Genomic DNA, 16,733 nt, shown 5'->3' on the forward strand with positions numbered 1-16,733 from the left:
CCACAAATTGGAAGGGGCAAGGGCAAATTGTTACAGTTGAGTTCTCTGATTTGTGAGCTTCATTAAACTACCTACCTACTTGTGAACTGCTGAAATGCATCTTAAAAACCAAGTGTTTTTCTGCTTTTGGAATAGCCACTTGGCATTAATTTGCATGTGTTAAAACCGCACAGTCCCTCTAAGTCACTGAACAAGTTTGACCTTACCCACATCGGCCTTCTGCTCTCTCCCAGGCACCTTGTGGTTTTACTCTCTGCCACACCACTAGCAAGGCCCCCAAATTTCAGGGACAAGCAAAGAGGTGTTTCCAACAAAGTGCATGTGCCAAAGATGCCTCCCTTCCCACCCCACCCGATTCTGCCTTTCCTCTTGACTCTCAGAGAGCTTACTGTCTTAAAACATGAAAGAAATTAGTCCTCTTCTGGGTCCTTGTTACCCTTCTTCCTCTTCTTCCTTGCTAGCTCCCACTGTCAGATGTGTTTAAGTGACAGGCTAAGGCCAAATATATGTGGTTAGATTATCAGGAGGATAGAACTAGTCTTACCTTTCTGCCCTCCATTTAACAAGTCTGAGTGGCAAGTCTTTAAGTTTCTGTTCAGGTTTCAGGTTCCTCTTGGCCTAAGTACCTAGCAACTTGTCTTTTTTTAAGAAATAAAGTTAACCTTGTCTTAAATTATTATCCAGAGAAGATGGAAAGTTGCCTTAATGGCCAAAATTAGATAACATAATGGCTTACAAGCCCATATAGTTACTCCAGCTCTTCTGGAATCAATCACAAGGAGTTAAGTGAATGTAGCCAACCCTTCTTTACAAAATAATGCTCTGTGACCTCAGGTTATATGTTCCATCTACATTCCTTTTAATTGCATTTTCCACAAAGCTTTCTTCAGAAAAACCCAGATCAAGGGTAAGCTGAACGCAGTCTAAACTAAGTATTTCTGCTGGAAAACGGTGGAGCCACAGTATTCTAATCCGATGCCGTTAGTCAATCAAAAAACACAGTCTGAAACAGGATTTTCTGCTCCTATAAATTGTCTTAGTGTGTATTATGGCTTGTGTTTTGGCAAGTGAATAATTCCAAAGGTCATTACAGATCCTTTTCACATTGGCAATTAATTTTTGTTTATCTGTGCTCACAAGCACATGCTTCTATTGTCTGTTACAGAATTGAGCTTGTGTGCTTTAATGTGAGCTTGACTGTTGTTTATTAAAAATCACAGCACAGTTCCTTCTCCTGCAGAGGAAATGGGGAATTGAAAATAAGCTACTGCAGTTTCAAAGTGGAAGTGTTTTGTCCTTTGAAAAGAACTTGACAGCCAAATGGACAGTTTGTTCTGGGACTCAAAGACATGTCACAACAGTGACACAGACAAAGAACCCCCACCCCAGTTCACGTACTGCTGGGGCAGCGATTTGGGATGGGGATGTTAAGGTGTTTTTATTAAAGCAGCATCGAGTAAGAGAAACCTATTTCTCTTTGCTGAAAACATCCTAATGACAGTTTACTTCACTGGATTATCAGCAACATGCTGGCTGTGCCACCTGAATTTCAATTTCTTAATTTACAGCACAGATAGAATAGAGCTGGATCTCTGCTGCTCTCTACACTGGGCTGGTCTTATCAAGCATGAAGTTTGGTGCATTGCAAACCTATTCAAGTCATTATCTGTTGAGGACCTCTTGAGCCATCTCCATCTCTGCAATGTGCTGATAAGACAGCTGTTTCTGTAGCTGCAGTGTCTCTCTGGGCCTCGGTCTTCTTTCGGTGCAAACTACAGCTTTGTCACTGTGCCCTGATGCTGTCACTTTCTCTGTTGTGCAAGCGTTTGATCCAAGCACAAAAGGGGTTGACAGCAGCGATTGACTGGCAGGTGACACAGTCTTATTATTTTATAATTAAATGTGCATTACACACCACTGGAAATACAAATCCTCAATAAAAGAAGCTACCTAAGCTGTGGCACAGCAGAAATCTGCTTTTGCCTCGTCACGGTAGGAAACAAGCAAAGATACAATGATGTGAATAAATAGACAGCTTCCTTCAGGTATTGTATTTATCTGGATTAAGGTTCCACAGTTGTCTGTAGAAAATCTGAGCACTTGTGGTTACCTTGTGTGGAACTGAGTTTTAAGATACCTTTTTAGGCTCAATTGAAAAAAGTAGAACACCCCACTTTCCTCCCCCCGTCCAAATGCTAACCCCGTTTTGGAAAACAGCTGTTTCAGCTGATTCAGACATCACTGCGTAATAGAATAGAGAATATAGCAGCCTCAGTTGCAGTGTGCATACTGTTGTAGTTTTATACAATATCCATATCTTATGACCGCAGAGAGGCTCAGAGAAGAAAGAGGTAAAACCATCACGCACCTATTCTGAAGTGCAGAGCCCACGCAGCTATTTTTTGTACCAGTGTGACAAGTGTCGGTCAGACAAGTGTCTGTCTGAAGACCTGATCTGAAGACTTCATGCCTGTTGCCGTTTGTTTGTCGAAGTAACAGGAACAAACACAAGCTCGCGCTGTAAAAATGACCCGTGGGGCCCCCCGGGGTGCAGCAACGCACACACGCTCACAGACAGACCTACCGCGTGAGCGTAGGGTTTCTCACACGACCACCGCCAGGCAGGAACCGGTTGTCTGAGGTGCCTTCGAGAGAGCCAAGCCCACAGCCACATCACATACCTTACCGGTTTGGGTTTTTTTTCCCTTTCCCGCAGGGTGTGTGTGTGTGTGCGTGAAATTCCCATTTGGCGCCATGCTCTTGGTCGCTGCGGTGCCAGCCGGCCGGCCAGCCAGCCCGCCGCCGGCGCGGGGAGCCGGCCCCGGGCTCCGCAGCAGCGCCCGCCGCCGCCGGCAGCCGCGGGCCGGGCCGGGCCGCCCCGTCGGGGCGCGCCGCTGTCCGTGGTGCTGAGGCGGCGGCGCGGGCTCCCCGCGGCCGCGCCGTTCCGCCCCCGCCCCCGTCCCCCGTCCCCCCGTCCCCGCGGCGGGGAGCCGCCGCTTGCAGCGTGCGGCGAAGCGGTGCTTCGGTTGCCTGGTTTGTTCTGCCCCCGCCCCGTTATGCTAGTTGTTAAACGTCCTGCCGCCCGCGCGTTGCGATTGCTGCTTTCACTGCCGTTCCCTGACCTCCCGGTCGCGGCCGGAGGGTTCAGCACGCCGACACAAGCAGTTGCCTTCCCTCCTCCTATAGCTTTCCCATGTCCGACGGCTATTTAAGAAGCCGTACACGTTTTAGCTTAAGGCTATGTCCAGACAGCCAGCTACCGCTAATCATAAAGGCTTCTTTCCAGACATATTACCTAAGCAAAGGGGAACTTCGCAGAAAAACCTGTTTTTCCCGGGAGAGGGGAGAACTTAGCTTTCCTTCTTCTGCCGTTGCCGACATCGAGGGCCTCTGAAAACACTCCCGAGACGAGAAGGGCCGATGACAAGACAATTCACTTAAACGGCTATTTTCTGCCTAATTTCACTTTAGCACCATGTATTGGCAAACGTGACAGACGTGAGTGCATTACTGGTAGAGATATTAAGCCTCGAAAGAAAATGCATAAACTTTGGCTTTTGTCGCTAGAAGCTGGTTACTAACTGCAGCTAGAGGATTGTTCCTTTCAAAGGGGAGCAGGGGAGGGAGATGAAATCGGAATCCTGAGTATCAGACCTGACAGGGAAACTGCTGAGAGCAGAGTCCTTTAATGTCCTGAAAGTTCAGAAAGACACGCTTCTGGTTTCTAATATCCTACATTCTGGCTTCCCCTTTAAGACAAGTTTCTTTAGTTCTAAGAACAGCTGTGTATTCATATGATTTTTTAATTTTTTTTTTGGGGGGGGGGTCAATGCATTGAACTGCTTAGGAATTTCAGAGAGCTCATCTATTTTCTTCCTTTCTTCCTTTCTTCTTCTCTTCTCATACGTAAGTTCTGCTAAGGAACACTGTCGTTTGCTTAGACATCCAGCACAAGCTGGGTGAGGCAAAAAAGTAATCAGCAACTAAATCTAGTAATTCCAAAGATGGCAACACAGTGCACAGGTTTTACAGATGTTTTCTACTCAGTCTCTGCTCTAACCTGTGCTTCAAAACTCAACCTAGAACAAATAATCACTTTTTTCCCCTGAAAGATGTATACAAAACTGTTGATGTATGCACCCACAGCACAAAGAACATGAGCAAGTTTGTTGTTAATTGTGGTATTACTAGGAGACTTTCAAAATCAGTTTTCCTGTATCAAAGGGTAAAAGTTGCCACAACTAGACAAGAATGAGCATAAGACATAAGCTGAACAACAGTGTAAACTCAGAGGACCTTCTTGAACACGAACAGAGACTGCTGAAAGCATGATTTACACATGCAATTCCACAAATTGTGTGAATAGGCATCACTTCATGTAGGACTTCTGTATAACCAGCTTTGAGGGAGGAGCCACCCCCACCCTTTTCTTTATGCAGTCCTTAGAGCCGCTAGCTTGGCACTTGTTCCTCCAGGGAGTTATTCCCTTTTTCGGAGTGCTGCTGATTCAAAACGTCGGTGATAGATTGTAAATAATCAGCTAAAGACTGTGTGTTCTAGAAAAACATCAGACGCATTCGGCGTATAACTAGTTACATAAAATGTAAAACTAGGCCCTGTGTAACACTCAAGTTATTGTCACAGTAGTAGGATAGGGAGATTATAAGAAACAGATGATACATAAACAAGCATGTTTTCTCTTTCATTGTATTAATCATTTATAAACACTCAAGGACACTGTCAAGAAACACTACTTTATGTCTCCATTTGAAATCACATGTCTCTGTATTTTTGCAGCTTGCTACATGCAAATACCAGAATATTCTAAATAAGCATTTCCTTTCTGCAGGGTGTAAGTGCTTTGCTACTGGAAATATATTATACACACTTGCATGTTCTGTGTCAGAAAAGACACAAAAGCAAAGCCACGTCTAGGAAGCACTCTGGATTCTGGAAGGAAATTACGATCAAGTGCAATGAAGGTCAAGCAGTGTAAGGAATAAACGGCATGTTTCTGAACACCGTGCAGAATTTTTTTCTTCCATACAACACAACCTTTTTCTCTGTGAACACTCCTGATCTGTGCAAGACATAGGAATCGACTGAGTAATGAATAAAAGCTCTTTTTCCCCTTCCTTCCTGTCTCGCTCCCTCCCTTCCCTCCTTCCTCTTTCTTTTCCTTCCTTCCTTCTCTCCCTCCTTCCCTCCTTCTCTTTCTCCCTCCCTCCTTCCCTCCCTCCCCTCTTTCCCTTCCTTCTTTCCAGCCCGAATGTTTGTTACGAGAACTACCACTCATTCGTTATGTCCGCACTCGGAAGGACAAAACCCAAGAGCAGTCCCTGGGCAGCGATACAAACTTTACACGCGCGGTGCTGACACGCGTAGGGCCAGAACTGCGTGGAACGGTGGGGTGGGGGTGGGGGTGGGGAGGGGGGGAAAGGAAGGGGAGGGGAGGAGAAAAAAAAAGAGGGGACTGCTTTCCTGGCAGCTCTGGATGCGAAGGAATGGTCCACCGACAGCCGGCCGCCCCGGGCCCGTGCCGTGACGCACCGCCTCGCTCCCACGTAGCTTCCCGAGAGGACGCGAGCCGCCGCTTCCCCACGCAGCCGTCCGCGCTGCCGCAGCGCTGCCCCGCCCGCCGCCCGGGATGCGCGGTGCCGCCGCGCCGCGCCCAGGGGACAGGCGTGGCCGCGGGCCGCGCCCGCCCGCGGGCCGTCATCCGCGGGACATCCGCGCGGCCCACCCGCGCCCGCGGAGGCGGCCCCGCGCGCCGCAACGCAGCCTGAAACGAGGCGCCATGGGACCTGCCGGAGTGGCGGCGCGCGCGGCCAATGGGCGGCCGTCGCCTGGCCGGGGGCGGTGCCACCGGGCGGCGGCCGGGCCAATGGAGCCGCTCGGCGGCACCGCCAGCAGCTTACGTTGCGCCGGGGTGCGGGGACGGTGCCGCGCGTGGCGGCGGGGTAGGCGCGGAGCGGCCGGCGGGCGGGGGGGCGGGGGTGGAGGGGGGGGCGCAGCCGCCCGCGGACGCACGCCCCCCGCGCGCACCCCCACGGCCGCGCCGCCGGGCGCGGCACGCAAGACGCACGCACCTCGGCGCGGCGCGGCGCGGCGCGGCGCGGCGGCAGGCAGGGAGCCGGGCGGCGGGGCTGCTATAAATCTGCGGAGCGGTCCGCCTCCCTGCAAGGCACGGCACGGCGCGGCACCGCACAGCACCGCACCGCGCGGCGTCCTCCCCCCGCGGCCCCCCGCGCACCCCGCGATGCAGCAGCCGACCCCGGCGGCGAGCCGCTAGGAAGGGACCGGCAGGCAGGGAGGGAGAGAGAGAGAGACCGTCTTTAAAATCGCCCTTCCATCCCTCTTTTCTTTGTTCCGTTATTTCTCCCTCCCTCCCTCCCCTCTTTTTGTTCGATTGGGTTGCGGAAGGAGGGTCGTCCTGTCACTCTCTCTCTTTTTGAGTTCTCCCTTTTTTATTTTCTAGTTTTCCTTTCTTTTTTTCTTTTTGATTTTTTTTTTCCCCTCCAGTGTCGGACTGTTGGGGGAGGGGGGAAGAGGATTTTTTGTTTTGTTTTAGGTTTGGGTTTTTTTTTTTTTTTTGCTTCCTTTTAGAACTGTCCCCAATTTAGCTCTCGTGTGTTGTCTTGAGAGAACTGTCCATCTGCCTCTTGCTCCTCTTTATTGGGAGAACTGCACCGTTACTTTTTTTTTTAAGCCGAGGAGAGGAAGGTAAGTTGTGGCTTGATTCTTTCCGTGATTGTACGTGTGCGATAGGGTCCACGCGGACGCCTGAGGTGCATGCCGTGTAGAATTACGTGGATTACCTATGTATTCACACCGTTCGTGCCGCCGGCGCCGAAGGAGGCAGTTCGTGCGCATCGCAGGGCGCCTGCCGAGCTGAGTTGCCGGCAAGTGTTGGCAGCGTGGGGAGGGCAGCCGCCGAGGCCGGGGTACCGCACCGCGCCCACGCAGGAAGGCGTGCGCATCCCTACCTGTCCTGGCCCGGCTGCAAAGTTCCCGACGCCACCGCGCCCGTCCGGCCCCGGAGACTCTCGTCCACTTGCGGGGAGCATCCGAAGGGACGGACCCGCACCGCGCCGGTGAAGGGAGGCGTATCGCTTTGAGGAGATAAACCTGCATTGGCAGATTAGCCGGGATAAGAGCCCCCCGCGCTTTAATTGCATTAGCCGCACGGCGTTTCGTGGCTCGCTGCGGGGCTGGGAGGCGGCTGCGTGTCACGGCGCACAAAGACGTGGCCGGCCGCAGCCCGAGCGCGCAGCGCGTATTGTCGGCGGGCGCGGAGAGCGGGCGGCGGGGTGCGAGGAGAGCCGGTGAGCTCTCCCTGGGAGAAGTTGGTTACCGTCGGGGGGAGGGGGGGAGTGGGGGGGGAGGCGGCGTGTCTTTTCGGGGAGGTGATAAACCCGCTGCGGGAGGGGGCGCGTCCCTTTGTTCGGGGCGTCGGGGCGCTGCGCGGCGCTGCGCGGCGGCGCAGGGGGCCCGAAGGCGGGGCGGCGCGTTTGCGCGGCGGCGGCGGCGGCGGCGGCGGCCCCGATCTCTGTCCGTGGTCCTACCGGGGCGGCGGGGGAGACGGGGAGCGGTCCTCGGCGTGCTCCTGGGAAGTTTGGATCCGGCAGCCGCGGCGGGGATCCGAGCGGGGCTCCGGGCAAAGGGACGGACGGGGCGTCCCGTCCTCGGGCGCGTCTCCCGTCCTCTCGCCCTCCGTCCCTGCGGCGGTGGGAGGGTCCGGGCAGGAGGAGGAGGAAGAGGAGGAGGAGGAGGAGGGAGGCGATGGTAGACGCCGGCGCTGCGGCGTGTGCTGCCGGCAAGGACCGGCCCCGAGCACTGCCATTGTTGTTTAATTTATGCCCAGCACGTTGGTCCGTACCCAGCTATTTCCCGTATGAAAATAATTAATGTGGGAGCTATACAAGCGGGGCAAATTGGTGGCTGGACGTGTTCCGTCAACTCGTTTCCAAGGACCGGTGGTGATGCCCGCGTTGAGACGGTTTATTTTGACTAGTCCTCGCACGTTCCGGCGCCGGGAGGGCGGAGGGCACACCAAAGCCGCTCCGTCCCGCCGAGGACGGGACCCCCCCCTCTCCCAGCGACCACCCCCCTCGAGCACTCGCCGGGGCTGTCCCGCGGGACGATCAGCGGCGGGCCCGAAGGAGCGGAGCCTGGGAGGGCTGCCGCGGCGCTCGGCAGCCGCGATCTCCCGGGTGGGGGCGGAGGGGGTCCCCGCGCCGTCAGACGCCGCCGGCAAACGGGACGGTGCTGTCGCAGCGGCCACTGCCCGCCGCGGGGAGCTCCGAGCCAGCACGGCTGCGCGCAGGGGTCGGCGGAGCGATCGCGGCCGCTGCGCCCCGTCGGGCGGGCGGGCGGCGCCGGGCGGCGCCGGGCTTCGTCCGCCCCGCCGGGCCGCTTTCGGAGAGGAGGCAGCGCAGGAGCCCCGGCCTTTTTTAGGGAAAGGCGGCAAGCCGGGGAGACGAGCAAGCACTGCGGGAGCCCTGCCCCTGACCCCACCGGGGACCCGACGCCCGGACGCTGACGGGAACGGGAAGGGCGAGCTCCCGCCCCCGCTCCCATCCCGCTCCGTGCAGCCCGCCGCCGCGCTCTCCCCGCGCCCGCCTCCCCGTCGCCCGCAGGTGCTCGGCGGCGGCGGCCGCGGGGCGGTGCCCGACCGGCCCGACCGCCGCGGCGGGGGACGGGGCGGCCGCTGCGGGGTGCCGGCTGGGCCTGGGGGGCGCGGTCCCGCGGGCGCGGGGCTTCTTGAGTGGCCGCCGGCGGTGTCACTCAGCCGGCGGCCGCGGGGGCGGGCGGTGAGCGCCTTTATTAGCCCGCCGCCGCCCTCCTCCTTTCTCCTCGTGGCGGGACGGCTTCGGTAAACTGGGGCGGCGGCACCATCAGAGGCAGCGGGTGAGGGGGGCAGCGGGACTCGCCCCTCTGCTCCCTTCCTTGGGCGGCGGCTGCAGCCACGCTCCGCGGGACCTACCGCCGGCGCCCTCCCGCTCCGGCGCGGCAGCGGGCAGAGTGCCGGTCACGGTTTGCTAAAAGGAGGGCGGGTCGAGGGGCTGGGGAGGGCGCGGGGGCTTGCGGGGAGCCGCCGGTGCGGTACCGGCAAAGTGGGCGGCGGGACGCGGGGCAGGCGTGGAGGAGAAGCGGGTCGGGAGCGGGGTTGCAGCCCGGGCGGGGAGTACGGCGGCAGAAGGGGGGGCCTGGGCGCGGGGAGGCTGCGCCCGCGACCGCCGGCGCCTCACCGGGGCGGGCCCCCACGGAAGAGGGGCGAGAACCCGGCGTGTGCGGAGACTTGAACTCCCCCCTGCTGTAGGCTACCGACGGCCGTCTGCCGGTGTCAGCTTGTTGCACTCCCCGTCGCAAACTACAAAGTGTTCGCGGCGTTGCATCAAGAGGGGCTTCCTTGTGGCTGACGGTGATTTACTTATTATTTTTTATTTTTTTTTTCTTCTGCGAACGCCTCTTCCCTCTGCCCCTTCTCCCTTCCTCGTGCTAGATAGGCTTCATCGCTTTTTGTTTTACGCTTTAGGGTTTTCTGAGTGTCTGCCCCCTCCCCCCCCATGTGGTGCTAATTGGGAGAGCTTAGCACCTGTTCTCCCGACAAAACATTGTTCAATAAGCCCTTTGTTTTGTCTGCAACGTCCCCCTGAAAGACATTCTCCCCCACCTTCTCCTTGGCCTGGCCCTACCACTTGAGCGTAGCTCCTATTCTTCTTGCAAGTTGCACCTCTCTCTTTCCCTCTTGTTTACGTCTGACCTTTTTCTAACCGCATTGCTTATGTCCACAATAGTGCATCTGCCGTCTACTGCCCGCGCCGTCGTGTCTGGCGGAGGAGCTGCTGCCGCCGCCGGAGCCCCGGGGCAGCAGTTGGGCGCGGGTGAAACCGCGCGGGGGCTGTCGCTTGCTGCAGAGAGGCTGCAAAGGGGTGCTGCAGCCGCAGGGGTGTTGCGGCTGCCCGCAGCTCCCGGCGCACCTGTGCGGCTGCAGAGCGCCGGGTGGGCGGAGGGTGCGGAGGCGCACGGCGTGAGCGGGACCGGACGGCGGAGCGGAGCCCGCAGGTAGGGCCGGCGGCCGGCGGGGCTCTGGGACGCGGCGGGGGGGCGGGCTCCGTGGCCGGTGGCAGCACTCCTTCCCATGGAGGAAGGCGCGGTAGCCCCGGGCCGAAGAGGCGGCTCCGTCCCGTCCCGGGGGCGGGGGAGGAGGCGCCTGCGGAGGCGCCCGCCGTGCGGGGCGGCACGGCCGGGGTCGGGACCGGGACCGGGGGTCGGGACCGGGAGCGGGACCCGCCGCGGCGGCGAAGGGAGCCCCCGGCGGGGAGGCGGGGAGGGGGCGGCTGGGGGTCAGCCAGGTGTACGGCTCGTACGCCGCCTGTTTGGTTTGCCTTCGGGGGTCGCTTCGCGGTTAAGGTGCGGGGCCTCACAGCGACTTGGTGCGGCCGCCCTGGGTCAGGCCGGGGGTCACCTTTCGCAGGGGGCTTTGCCCGGGCTGTATGTGTCTGGGCCGCCTTCTCAGTTCGTCCTGCCCTGGAAGAATAAAGTCTCCTCGTCCTTGCGTCGTGCGCGTGGCGAGCGAGGCGGCTTTGTTTCCTCTGCGTAGCGCTGATGGCGAGATCCGAGCGGCGGGGCGGCTCGGTGTGCCGTTCACCTCTGTAATCCCCGACATACATGCCTTTGAATAGAGGTGTAATTCGTTAGAGTAGTAAAACTGATCCTCATTTAAAAAAGAAGAAAAAAAAAAACCACTGCAAAACAATACCCAAGAAAAACTAAATGAAGTGGGCTTATTGTAGCTGATTTAATTGAAGTCTGCAAGACTAAAACGTGTTGGTGTATTTGTGGAGTTTGGAAGATGACTTTGGTAATGAGGTTTAGTAGCTACGTAGGACTTCAGTGTCTGGTTTTCTTACAAGTGATATTTGATGAAGTAGCGGTGAGTATTTCACGTGTGTGTGCGTTTTCTTGAAAGGGTAAGAGGTTCCTGGGTATTTTTTGGGGCTATAAAACTCCATGCAGTTTACTTTTATTATTTATCTCTGCCTTGATGGTCAGTTTTAAATTGACCTGAGGGAGCCCAGAAGCTATTCCAATAAGTGGGAACCTGTTGAGGAAACGGACACTAGGGTATTAGACCTTCAGTTTTGCATTTTTCCTTTTAATGCCATGGATTCTGAATCCTGAAATTACAGTCGGTTTTACTCTTCTTTTCCCTCTCCTTCTAGAAATGTTGTGTTGGGGGTGAGTTTTAAGAGTGGACTTTGAATCTGTTATATAGCTATTATGCATAAATAACTTTGTTTGCAAATATGGAATTGGTAATTCTACATACTGGTTAAAATGGGATATTACTTAGAAATGTAGGTATTTGAAGTTTTTGCTGCAATATATTGAGAGCGTTTGCAACTATAGACACAAACAAACGACCTTGAAACTGGTAAGGAATTTTATCACACTCACTAAAAATCTGATAGAGCACATCTTTAATGCCCCTTTCAAATGTCTTGTGGCTGTACCTGAACTGATATTTCTGCTCAGCAGTAGCTGTCTTAATTTAGTGCATTTTTATTCTGGTGGAGTGGTTGATCCTTTCTGTATGCAGTAGAGATTTTTAATTGCTTTAGTCCTTGCGATGGATACCTCTTCAATATGTTCATATTTGCATAAATCTCTTCCTATTTTTGGCTTAGTCATACTAGTGTAGTATTTCTGCATGTAAATTTATTGTGATTTTCCCATAGTAAGGTGAACATCAATTTTCATTCTTCTCTCTGGACTCGTTTTTAAACACTGTTTTTCAGTGAGAGGGGAAGATCCTTTTGTCAGTGTGGTTTTTCTTGTCACTGATTTATTTATTGTCTCTTCAAAAATTGAACTACCACACTTGAGACTGAGCTGGGTGATCCAGGTGTGGTGAGTTGAAATTGTTCTAAACAGCTGCTAAATCTAGAATATCTGCTTTTAAAAAAAAAAAGACACAAAGGCTTTCAGGTTATTTCCCAGTTTTCTGGATGGCAGTGTTCAAACTGCGGTGAAGCCCCAGGCTGAATTCTATTAAAGCCCCTGTAATGCTAATGCTAATGTAGATTTGGCCGGGGGTAGGGGGTAGTGGGGGGTGGGGGTGAGGAAGCAGAGGGGATGAAACAAAGTGGAGCTCTATTTGGGGACTAAGTAGGAAACAGATGACCTGTGGTTTAGTCTTCTAAAAGCCCAAGGAATACATCCTGTGCTTCTTAAATTGATGCCATTGCAGAGGTGGACTTTGCAGGTAAAAAATAGCACAAGGATGCAAATGCAAGCTCCTTCCTAGTAACGGTGATGTTAAAATGCTGCTTTTATAGGCAAAACTCTTGCTGTCTTAAAAGGTAATGGCTTTTGGTTATATTTGTTGCCACTGATACTCATCAAAGCAATAAAACTGTTAGCTAATGGATAAGCTCAATTTGTGATGAATATACATTTCAATCTTGCTTTAAAGCCATCTTTGCTTTTGCTGTAATGCTTTTCTAATAGATGCTAGTATCTACAGAGGGCAGTGAATGTTACCAGCTGTTGCTAAGACTTTAAAAGTGGGAGAATGTTGCCTTTGTGCACAGAGCTTTCTTTTCCTGACAGCCCCCAAATCAATTGAAATATCACAATACTATCCAGCAGGAGTAGCTGATGGTGCTTTGGGTTTTGACATCTGTAGTTCCCGTTCTGAAGGAGGCCACTGCATGTTTTTTGATATGTTGCCTGTGTAAATCTACCTAATTGGACTTACCCAGACGGATTAGTTCTGGAGAAGCTGGTGCAACAGCGTTAGAATTCATAGCTTTTAGCTACTACAACAGGTGGGCCAGATCAAGATGTTTTGTTGCCTAATGCTTGTTGTTGAAATTTAAAGTTATCCTGAGTTTCTGGTGGCAAAATAGCCAAGAGAGGCAGGCTCCTTGATTGATTCCCAGTGAAGCTCAGAGAAACTGCCAGTATTAAACAAGCTGCTTTTACCCAGTAGGCATTGCTGTTGATTTGCAGGGACTCCCAGCACCTAATATTTTGCCACTGAGCAATTAAATATCATGCTAAATTTGCCAGAAGCTGTGGTTAAGGAGTAGCTAATTTTTGGTCTTCCCTGTATGTAGAAGTGCTTGCTGTTTCACAGAGGCTTTTTGGCATACAGGTCTGCAGAAAGTACACCTTGGAGAGATGACCTCAGTGAAACACTTGGCTTTAGTAGTCAGTGCTTTGGTAGGGAGTGCAGTTTTTCAGCTTTAAAACTAAGGGAACTAGTTACAAAAATCTTGTGGCAGAAATCTTAGGAAAAGCGTGCTTTCTCTGAAACTTAATTAAAAATTCTCAACCTACATCAACTTTTTGAAATAGCTCATAATCTATATCTGACTTTGCTGGCAAAATATCTGGAGTTTTAGGAGCAGTAATTATATGACAAAAATTGTAATGGGAAGGTCTTACTTGCATACATTTGAAAAATGCAAACTGGGAACAAGCTGAAGCTTTCCAGATAGAGCTTAAACTAGTGTCACGCTGTTTTCTATTCTGCTTGAGCCACTGTTCCTCGTGGTACTCCAATACTTAAGCAACAGGGGTTTTTGTTTGTTTTGGTAGTCATAGTAAGCCTGGACATAATGTGGGTTTGGAAGAAGCTCTAGTTTCCTAATAGAAAGTCGGGATAAGTGTTAGGTGTTTAAATGTTTTAGCAATGCTTCACTATTGTGAGTGCAGCAGCCTAAGATCAAAATGAGGATCATTCTAGGCAGTCCTAGGCTTCACTTGATAAAACATTTGTGATAACTGATCCTCTATTCCCTCAAAGTCCTGACATTGCTGGTGACTCAGATGGTGCTGCTGCTGCTGCTGAGAAACTGTGCGAACAGATGCTTAGACCAAACAAGGCTGTAAGATGTTGCAAGAATGAGTATCTTGGTTTGCTGTGTTTAGCAAAAAACAGGTATATCCCAGTAAACATGGAACAGTTGACCAAATGACTTGGAAGCTAGAAAATACTGAAGTGCTGAGGACACTGTAGGATGGTCTTAAGGACTCCAGACACTTTCTCTGGTCTTCAGCTGAGTGTGGAGTAGATTTAGAAAACATTATATATGAGACAGTTGCTGAATTGGTAGAATGTAGTGTAAAGTATGTATGTGCAGTTTTTTGAATAGTTAATATCTGAATACTGGTGAAGTAGGGAGAACTTAAACATTCAAATGCTTTGTAAAACAGTCCACACAGGTAGGAGAGGCTGTTCAAGATGTTCTGGAATATTCCCTGTGATGTATTGAGGAGCCTTTCTGTAGGTCTGTGCTAGCTGCATTTGCTTTCAGACTCCTCAGGGTGAGTTTGTTTAACCAAGTGCTTATTCAGATTTAACTGAATAAACTTTATGTATTTTTGTGGAATGAAACTGCAATTGCATGATTGGTGGAATACTGATGTTCTTCTATACTTTAAATCTTAATGATAGAAGTGAAGTTAGTAGGATTTGTTTTACAGAATGGATGAACAGAGTGAAATTCTGGGAAATTAAATTAAATATTTGTTGATAAATGCCTTAGTCACCTTAAGTGATAAGGGTTGAGAGAAGGAGATTCAGCTATGGAAAGGGAAAAGTAATGTAAATTCGACTTCTTTAGCAGTAGTGTCTCTTCTTCTTACCCTTCTGATAACATCTTTGAATACTATCCTTCTTATGTACTTTTTCAGAAGTAAAATTATGGTCAGAAGGAGTACTTAGAGTCAGCTTCCTTGTGGCTTTTCAGTGTAATGTGTGTTTTTCAGAGTCTTGAATCTAGAGCTGTGTCTGTCTGTATACTGAGATTTGGACAGTCAACCTTTGTTTGCAGGGGACTGCAGCGTTCTCTTTCTATGTAATGACATGAGAAGCTTACTGTTAATATACCTTAATGTAGATAAAATCAGCTAAGGATTTCATGGTTGTATCCATTGTTAATAACAGAACTATAAATTGCTTTCAAGAAATGGAGTTCCCTGTTTTAGGCTTGCTGCAATGCATATAGAAAGTGAGAAATCAAATAGCTAAGCACCAGAGAAAGGGCAAGGGTTTGTCTACCTAGTGTATATAGTTGGCCTTGTGAGCTTAGCACTTTATGTTTTAAAAATATTTGTGGCATGTTATTTTTAGCTTAAGTAGCAAACCAGAGCATTCCTCTGCTTCTTATCTGTGATTAGCTTTGCTATTTTCAGGGTATCTGTGAATACATTCTTGAAGTTACTGTCTTCTCCCTTACATGCTGCAAAAATGACAATACCTGGACTTAAGCAGCACCTTTGGAGAAAAGTGTGCTGAATGGCCAAAAGCTTATAATAGCTCCTGGAGCCAGTGGGGCACAAATGCACTTGTTTCCCTACAGAAATAGTTAAGGATCCTGCAACACTGCTGCAGGTGACCCTCTGAGAAGTGCATGCATGGTAGGGAGGAGGAGAAGGTCGCTTGGAGCTCTGGTCTAGTAAAGGGTGTCTCTGCTGAGGAAGCTGGGTTCAGGACAGAATAGGTATTGTGGCTGCATGGCAGAGGAAAAGATTGTTAGAGAATATTTGGACTTCTGAATTTGCTTTGAGCATATACATGCATAGCCATTGCACCAAAATCAGTAATATATTGCAAGAATGCTAGCAGCGTGCAAGCCTTCACTATGTTCCCATTTTATTTTTGTAATGGAGTCCTTGTTTTGTGCCATCCATTTTGTTTGTCCTCTTGAAATGCCAAAAAACTAATGCTGTGACTTCTGTTTTAATTCATCCATTAGCATTAAATTTCATATGCATCAAAGCAGTTTAAAGGTGGAGCAAGATCTTGGTATTTATTTACTTTTTCTGTATCTACTGTTCATCTCCAGTCTTGAACCAGCAAATGTAACTAGTTAAAGGGGTGAACACTATTGCTTGCATATCACAGTTGATTTAAGAAGGGCTTTTAAATCTTTTAAATTTAAATATTAAAATCCTAATACCTGCTATAATTGTAATTAAGGATATTATTTTTATCTCTAGTAACATACTTAGACATCTCGTCAGACTTCCTGCTGTGGTTCCTTTCTACCAAAATATGCATTAGAAATGGCTTTGTTTCCAAAAGAGGGACAACTTAAGTCATAGCTCTAAAACACCATATGCTTCTTGTAACAAACTATGCATGTACTGCATGCATGCAGTGGTGAAGAAATCGGTTTATTAATGAGTTTAACTTTTTCATTTTGATGTGCTTACACCTTGAGCTATAACTGAAAATTTAGTTCCTGACCTAAAACTACTACTGTTAATCTGGCCAGAGCACCCATTCTGAAGGCAACTGGAAGATTGATGACGAAGTGAACTGCATAAAGTGAGGAAGACTTTAGAAGCTGCTTTTGCATTCAGATAGCTAAACTGTGAAACTTGGCATAGCAATAACACTTGCCTTGGACTGCATCCATGGTTGAGATGTTGGTAGGCAAGATGAGAATTACAGCCTCATTAATGAACAGAGTAGCTAGTTTTTTTCTGTAACAGTTGAGCAAACTGAAAGAAAATTAAATGAAGTCATGCTTGTCTTTTGATAAAGGCTATTTTTATAAGGAGAGTGGTTCTTGTAGTGGAATTCCTCTGAACCAGTGCAGCTGAAGGTTATAAGACTAGCCATCCTGATGGAGACCAAGGCTTTTTTTTGGATATAGCTCTGGTGGTCGAAGATCTTCACTGCTGAAATTATAACTGGGCTGCAGTGTTAC

At 50.7% G+C, this 16,733-nt stretch overlaps 1 protein-coding gene across 8 annotated transcripts in view; it reads left to right on the top strand.

The window, feature by feature from the left end:
* The first annotated feature begins 5,919 nt into the window (after positions 1–5,919).
* ELAVL2 (ELAV like RNA binding protein 2) overlaps positions 5,920–16,733 on the top strand; it is an 89,758-nt gene continuing 78,944 nt past the window's right edge. Inside the window, exons 1-2 of one of the 8 annotated variants that reach the window (XM_069775746.1) lie at positions 5,920–5,960; positions 6,607–6,723. Coding sequence is in view for 4 of the 8 variants with exons in the window: in XM_069775741.1 (XP_069631842.1) it covers positions 9,788–10,068 (281 nt within the window). In the remaining 4 variants the exon portion in view is untranslated. Of the gene's footprint in view, positions 5,961–6,082; positions 6,724–9,434; positions 10,069–16,733 lie in introns of those variants that run through there. The other 7 variants (XM_069775742.1, XM_069775745.1, XM_069775747.1 and 4 more) reach the window with 7 other exon arrangements.

The sequence above is a fragment of the Haliaeetus albicilla genome, chromosome Z, assembly GCF_947461875.1.
Source record: "Haliaeetus albicilla chromosome Z, bHalAlb1.1, whole genome shotgun sequence".
Classification (NCBI taxonomy): Eukaryota; Metazoa; Chordata; class Aves; order Accipitriformes; family Accipitridae; genus Haliaeetus; species Haliaeetus albicilla.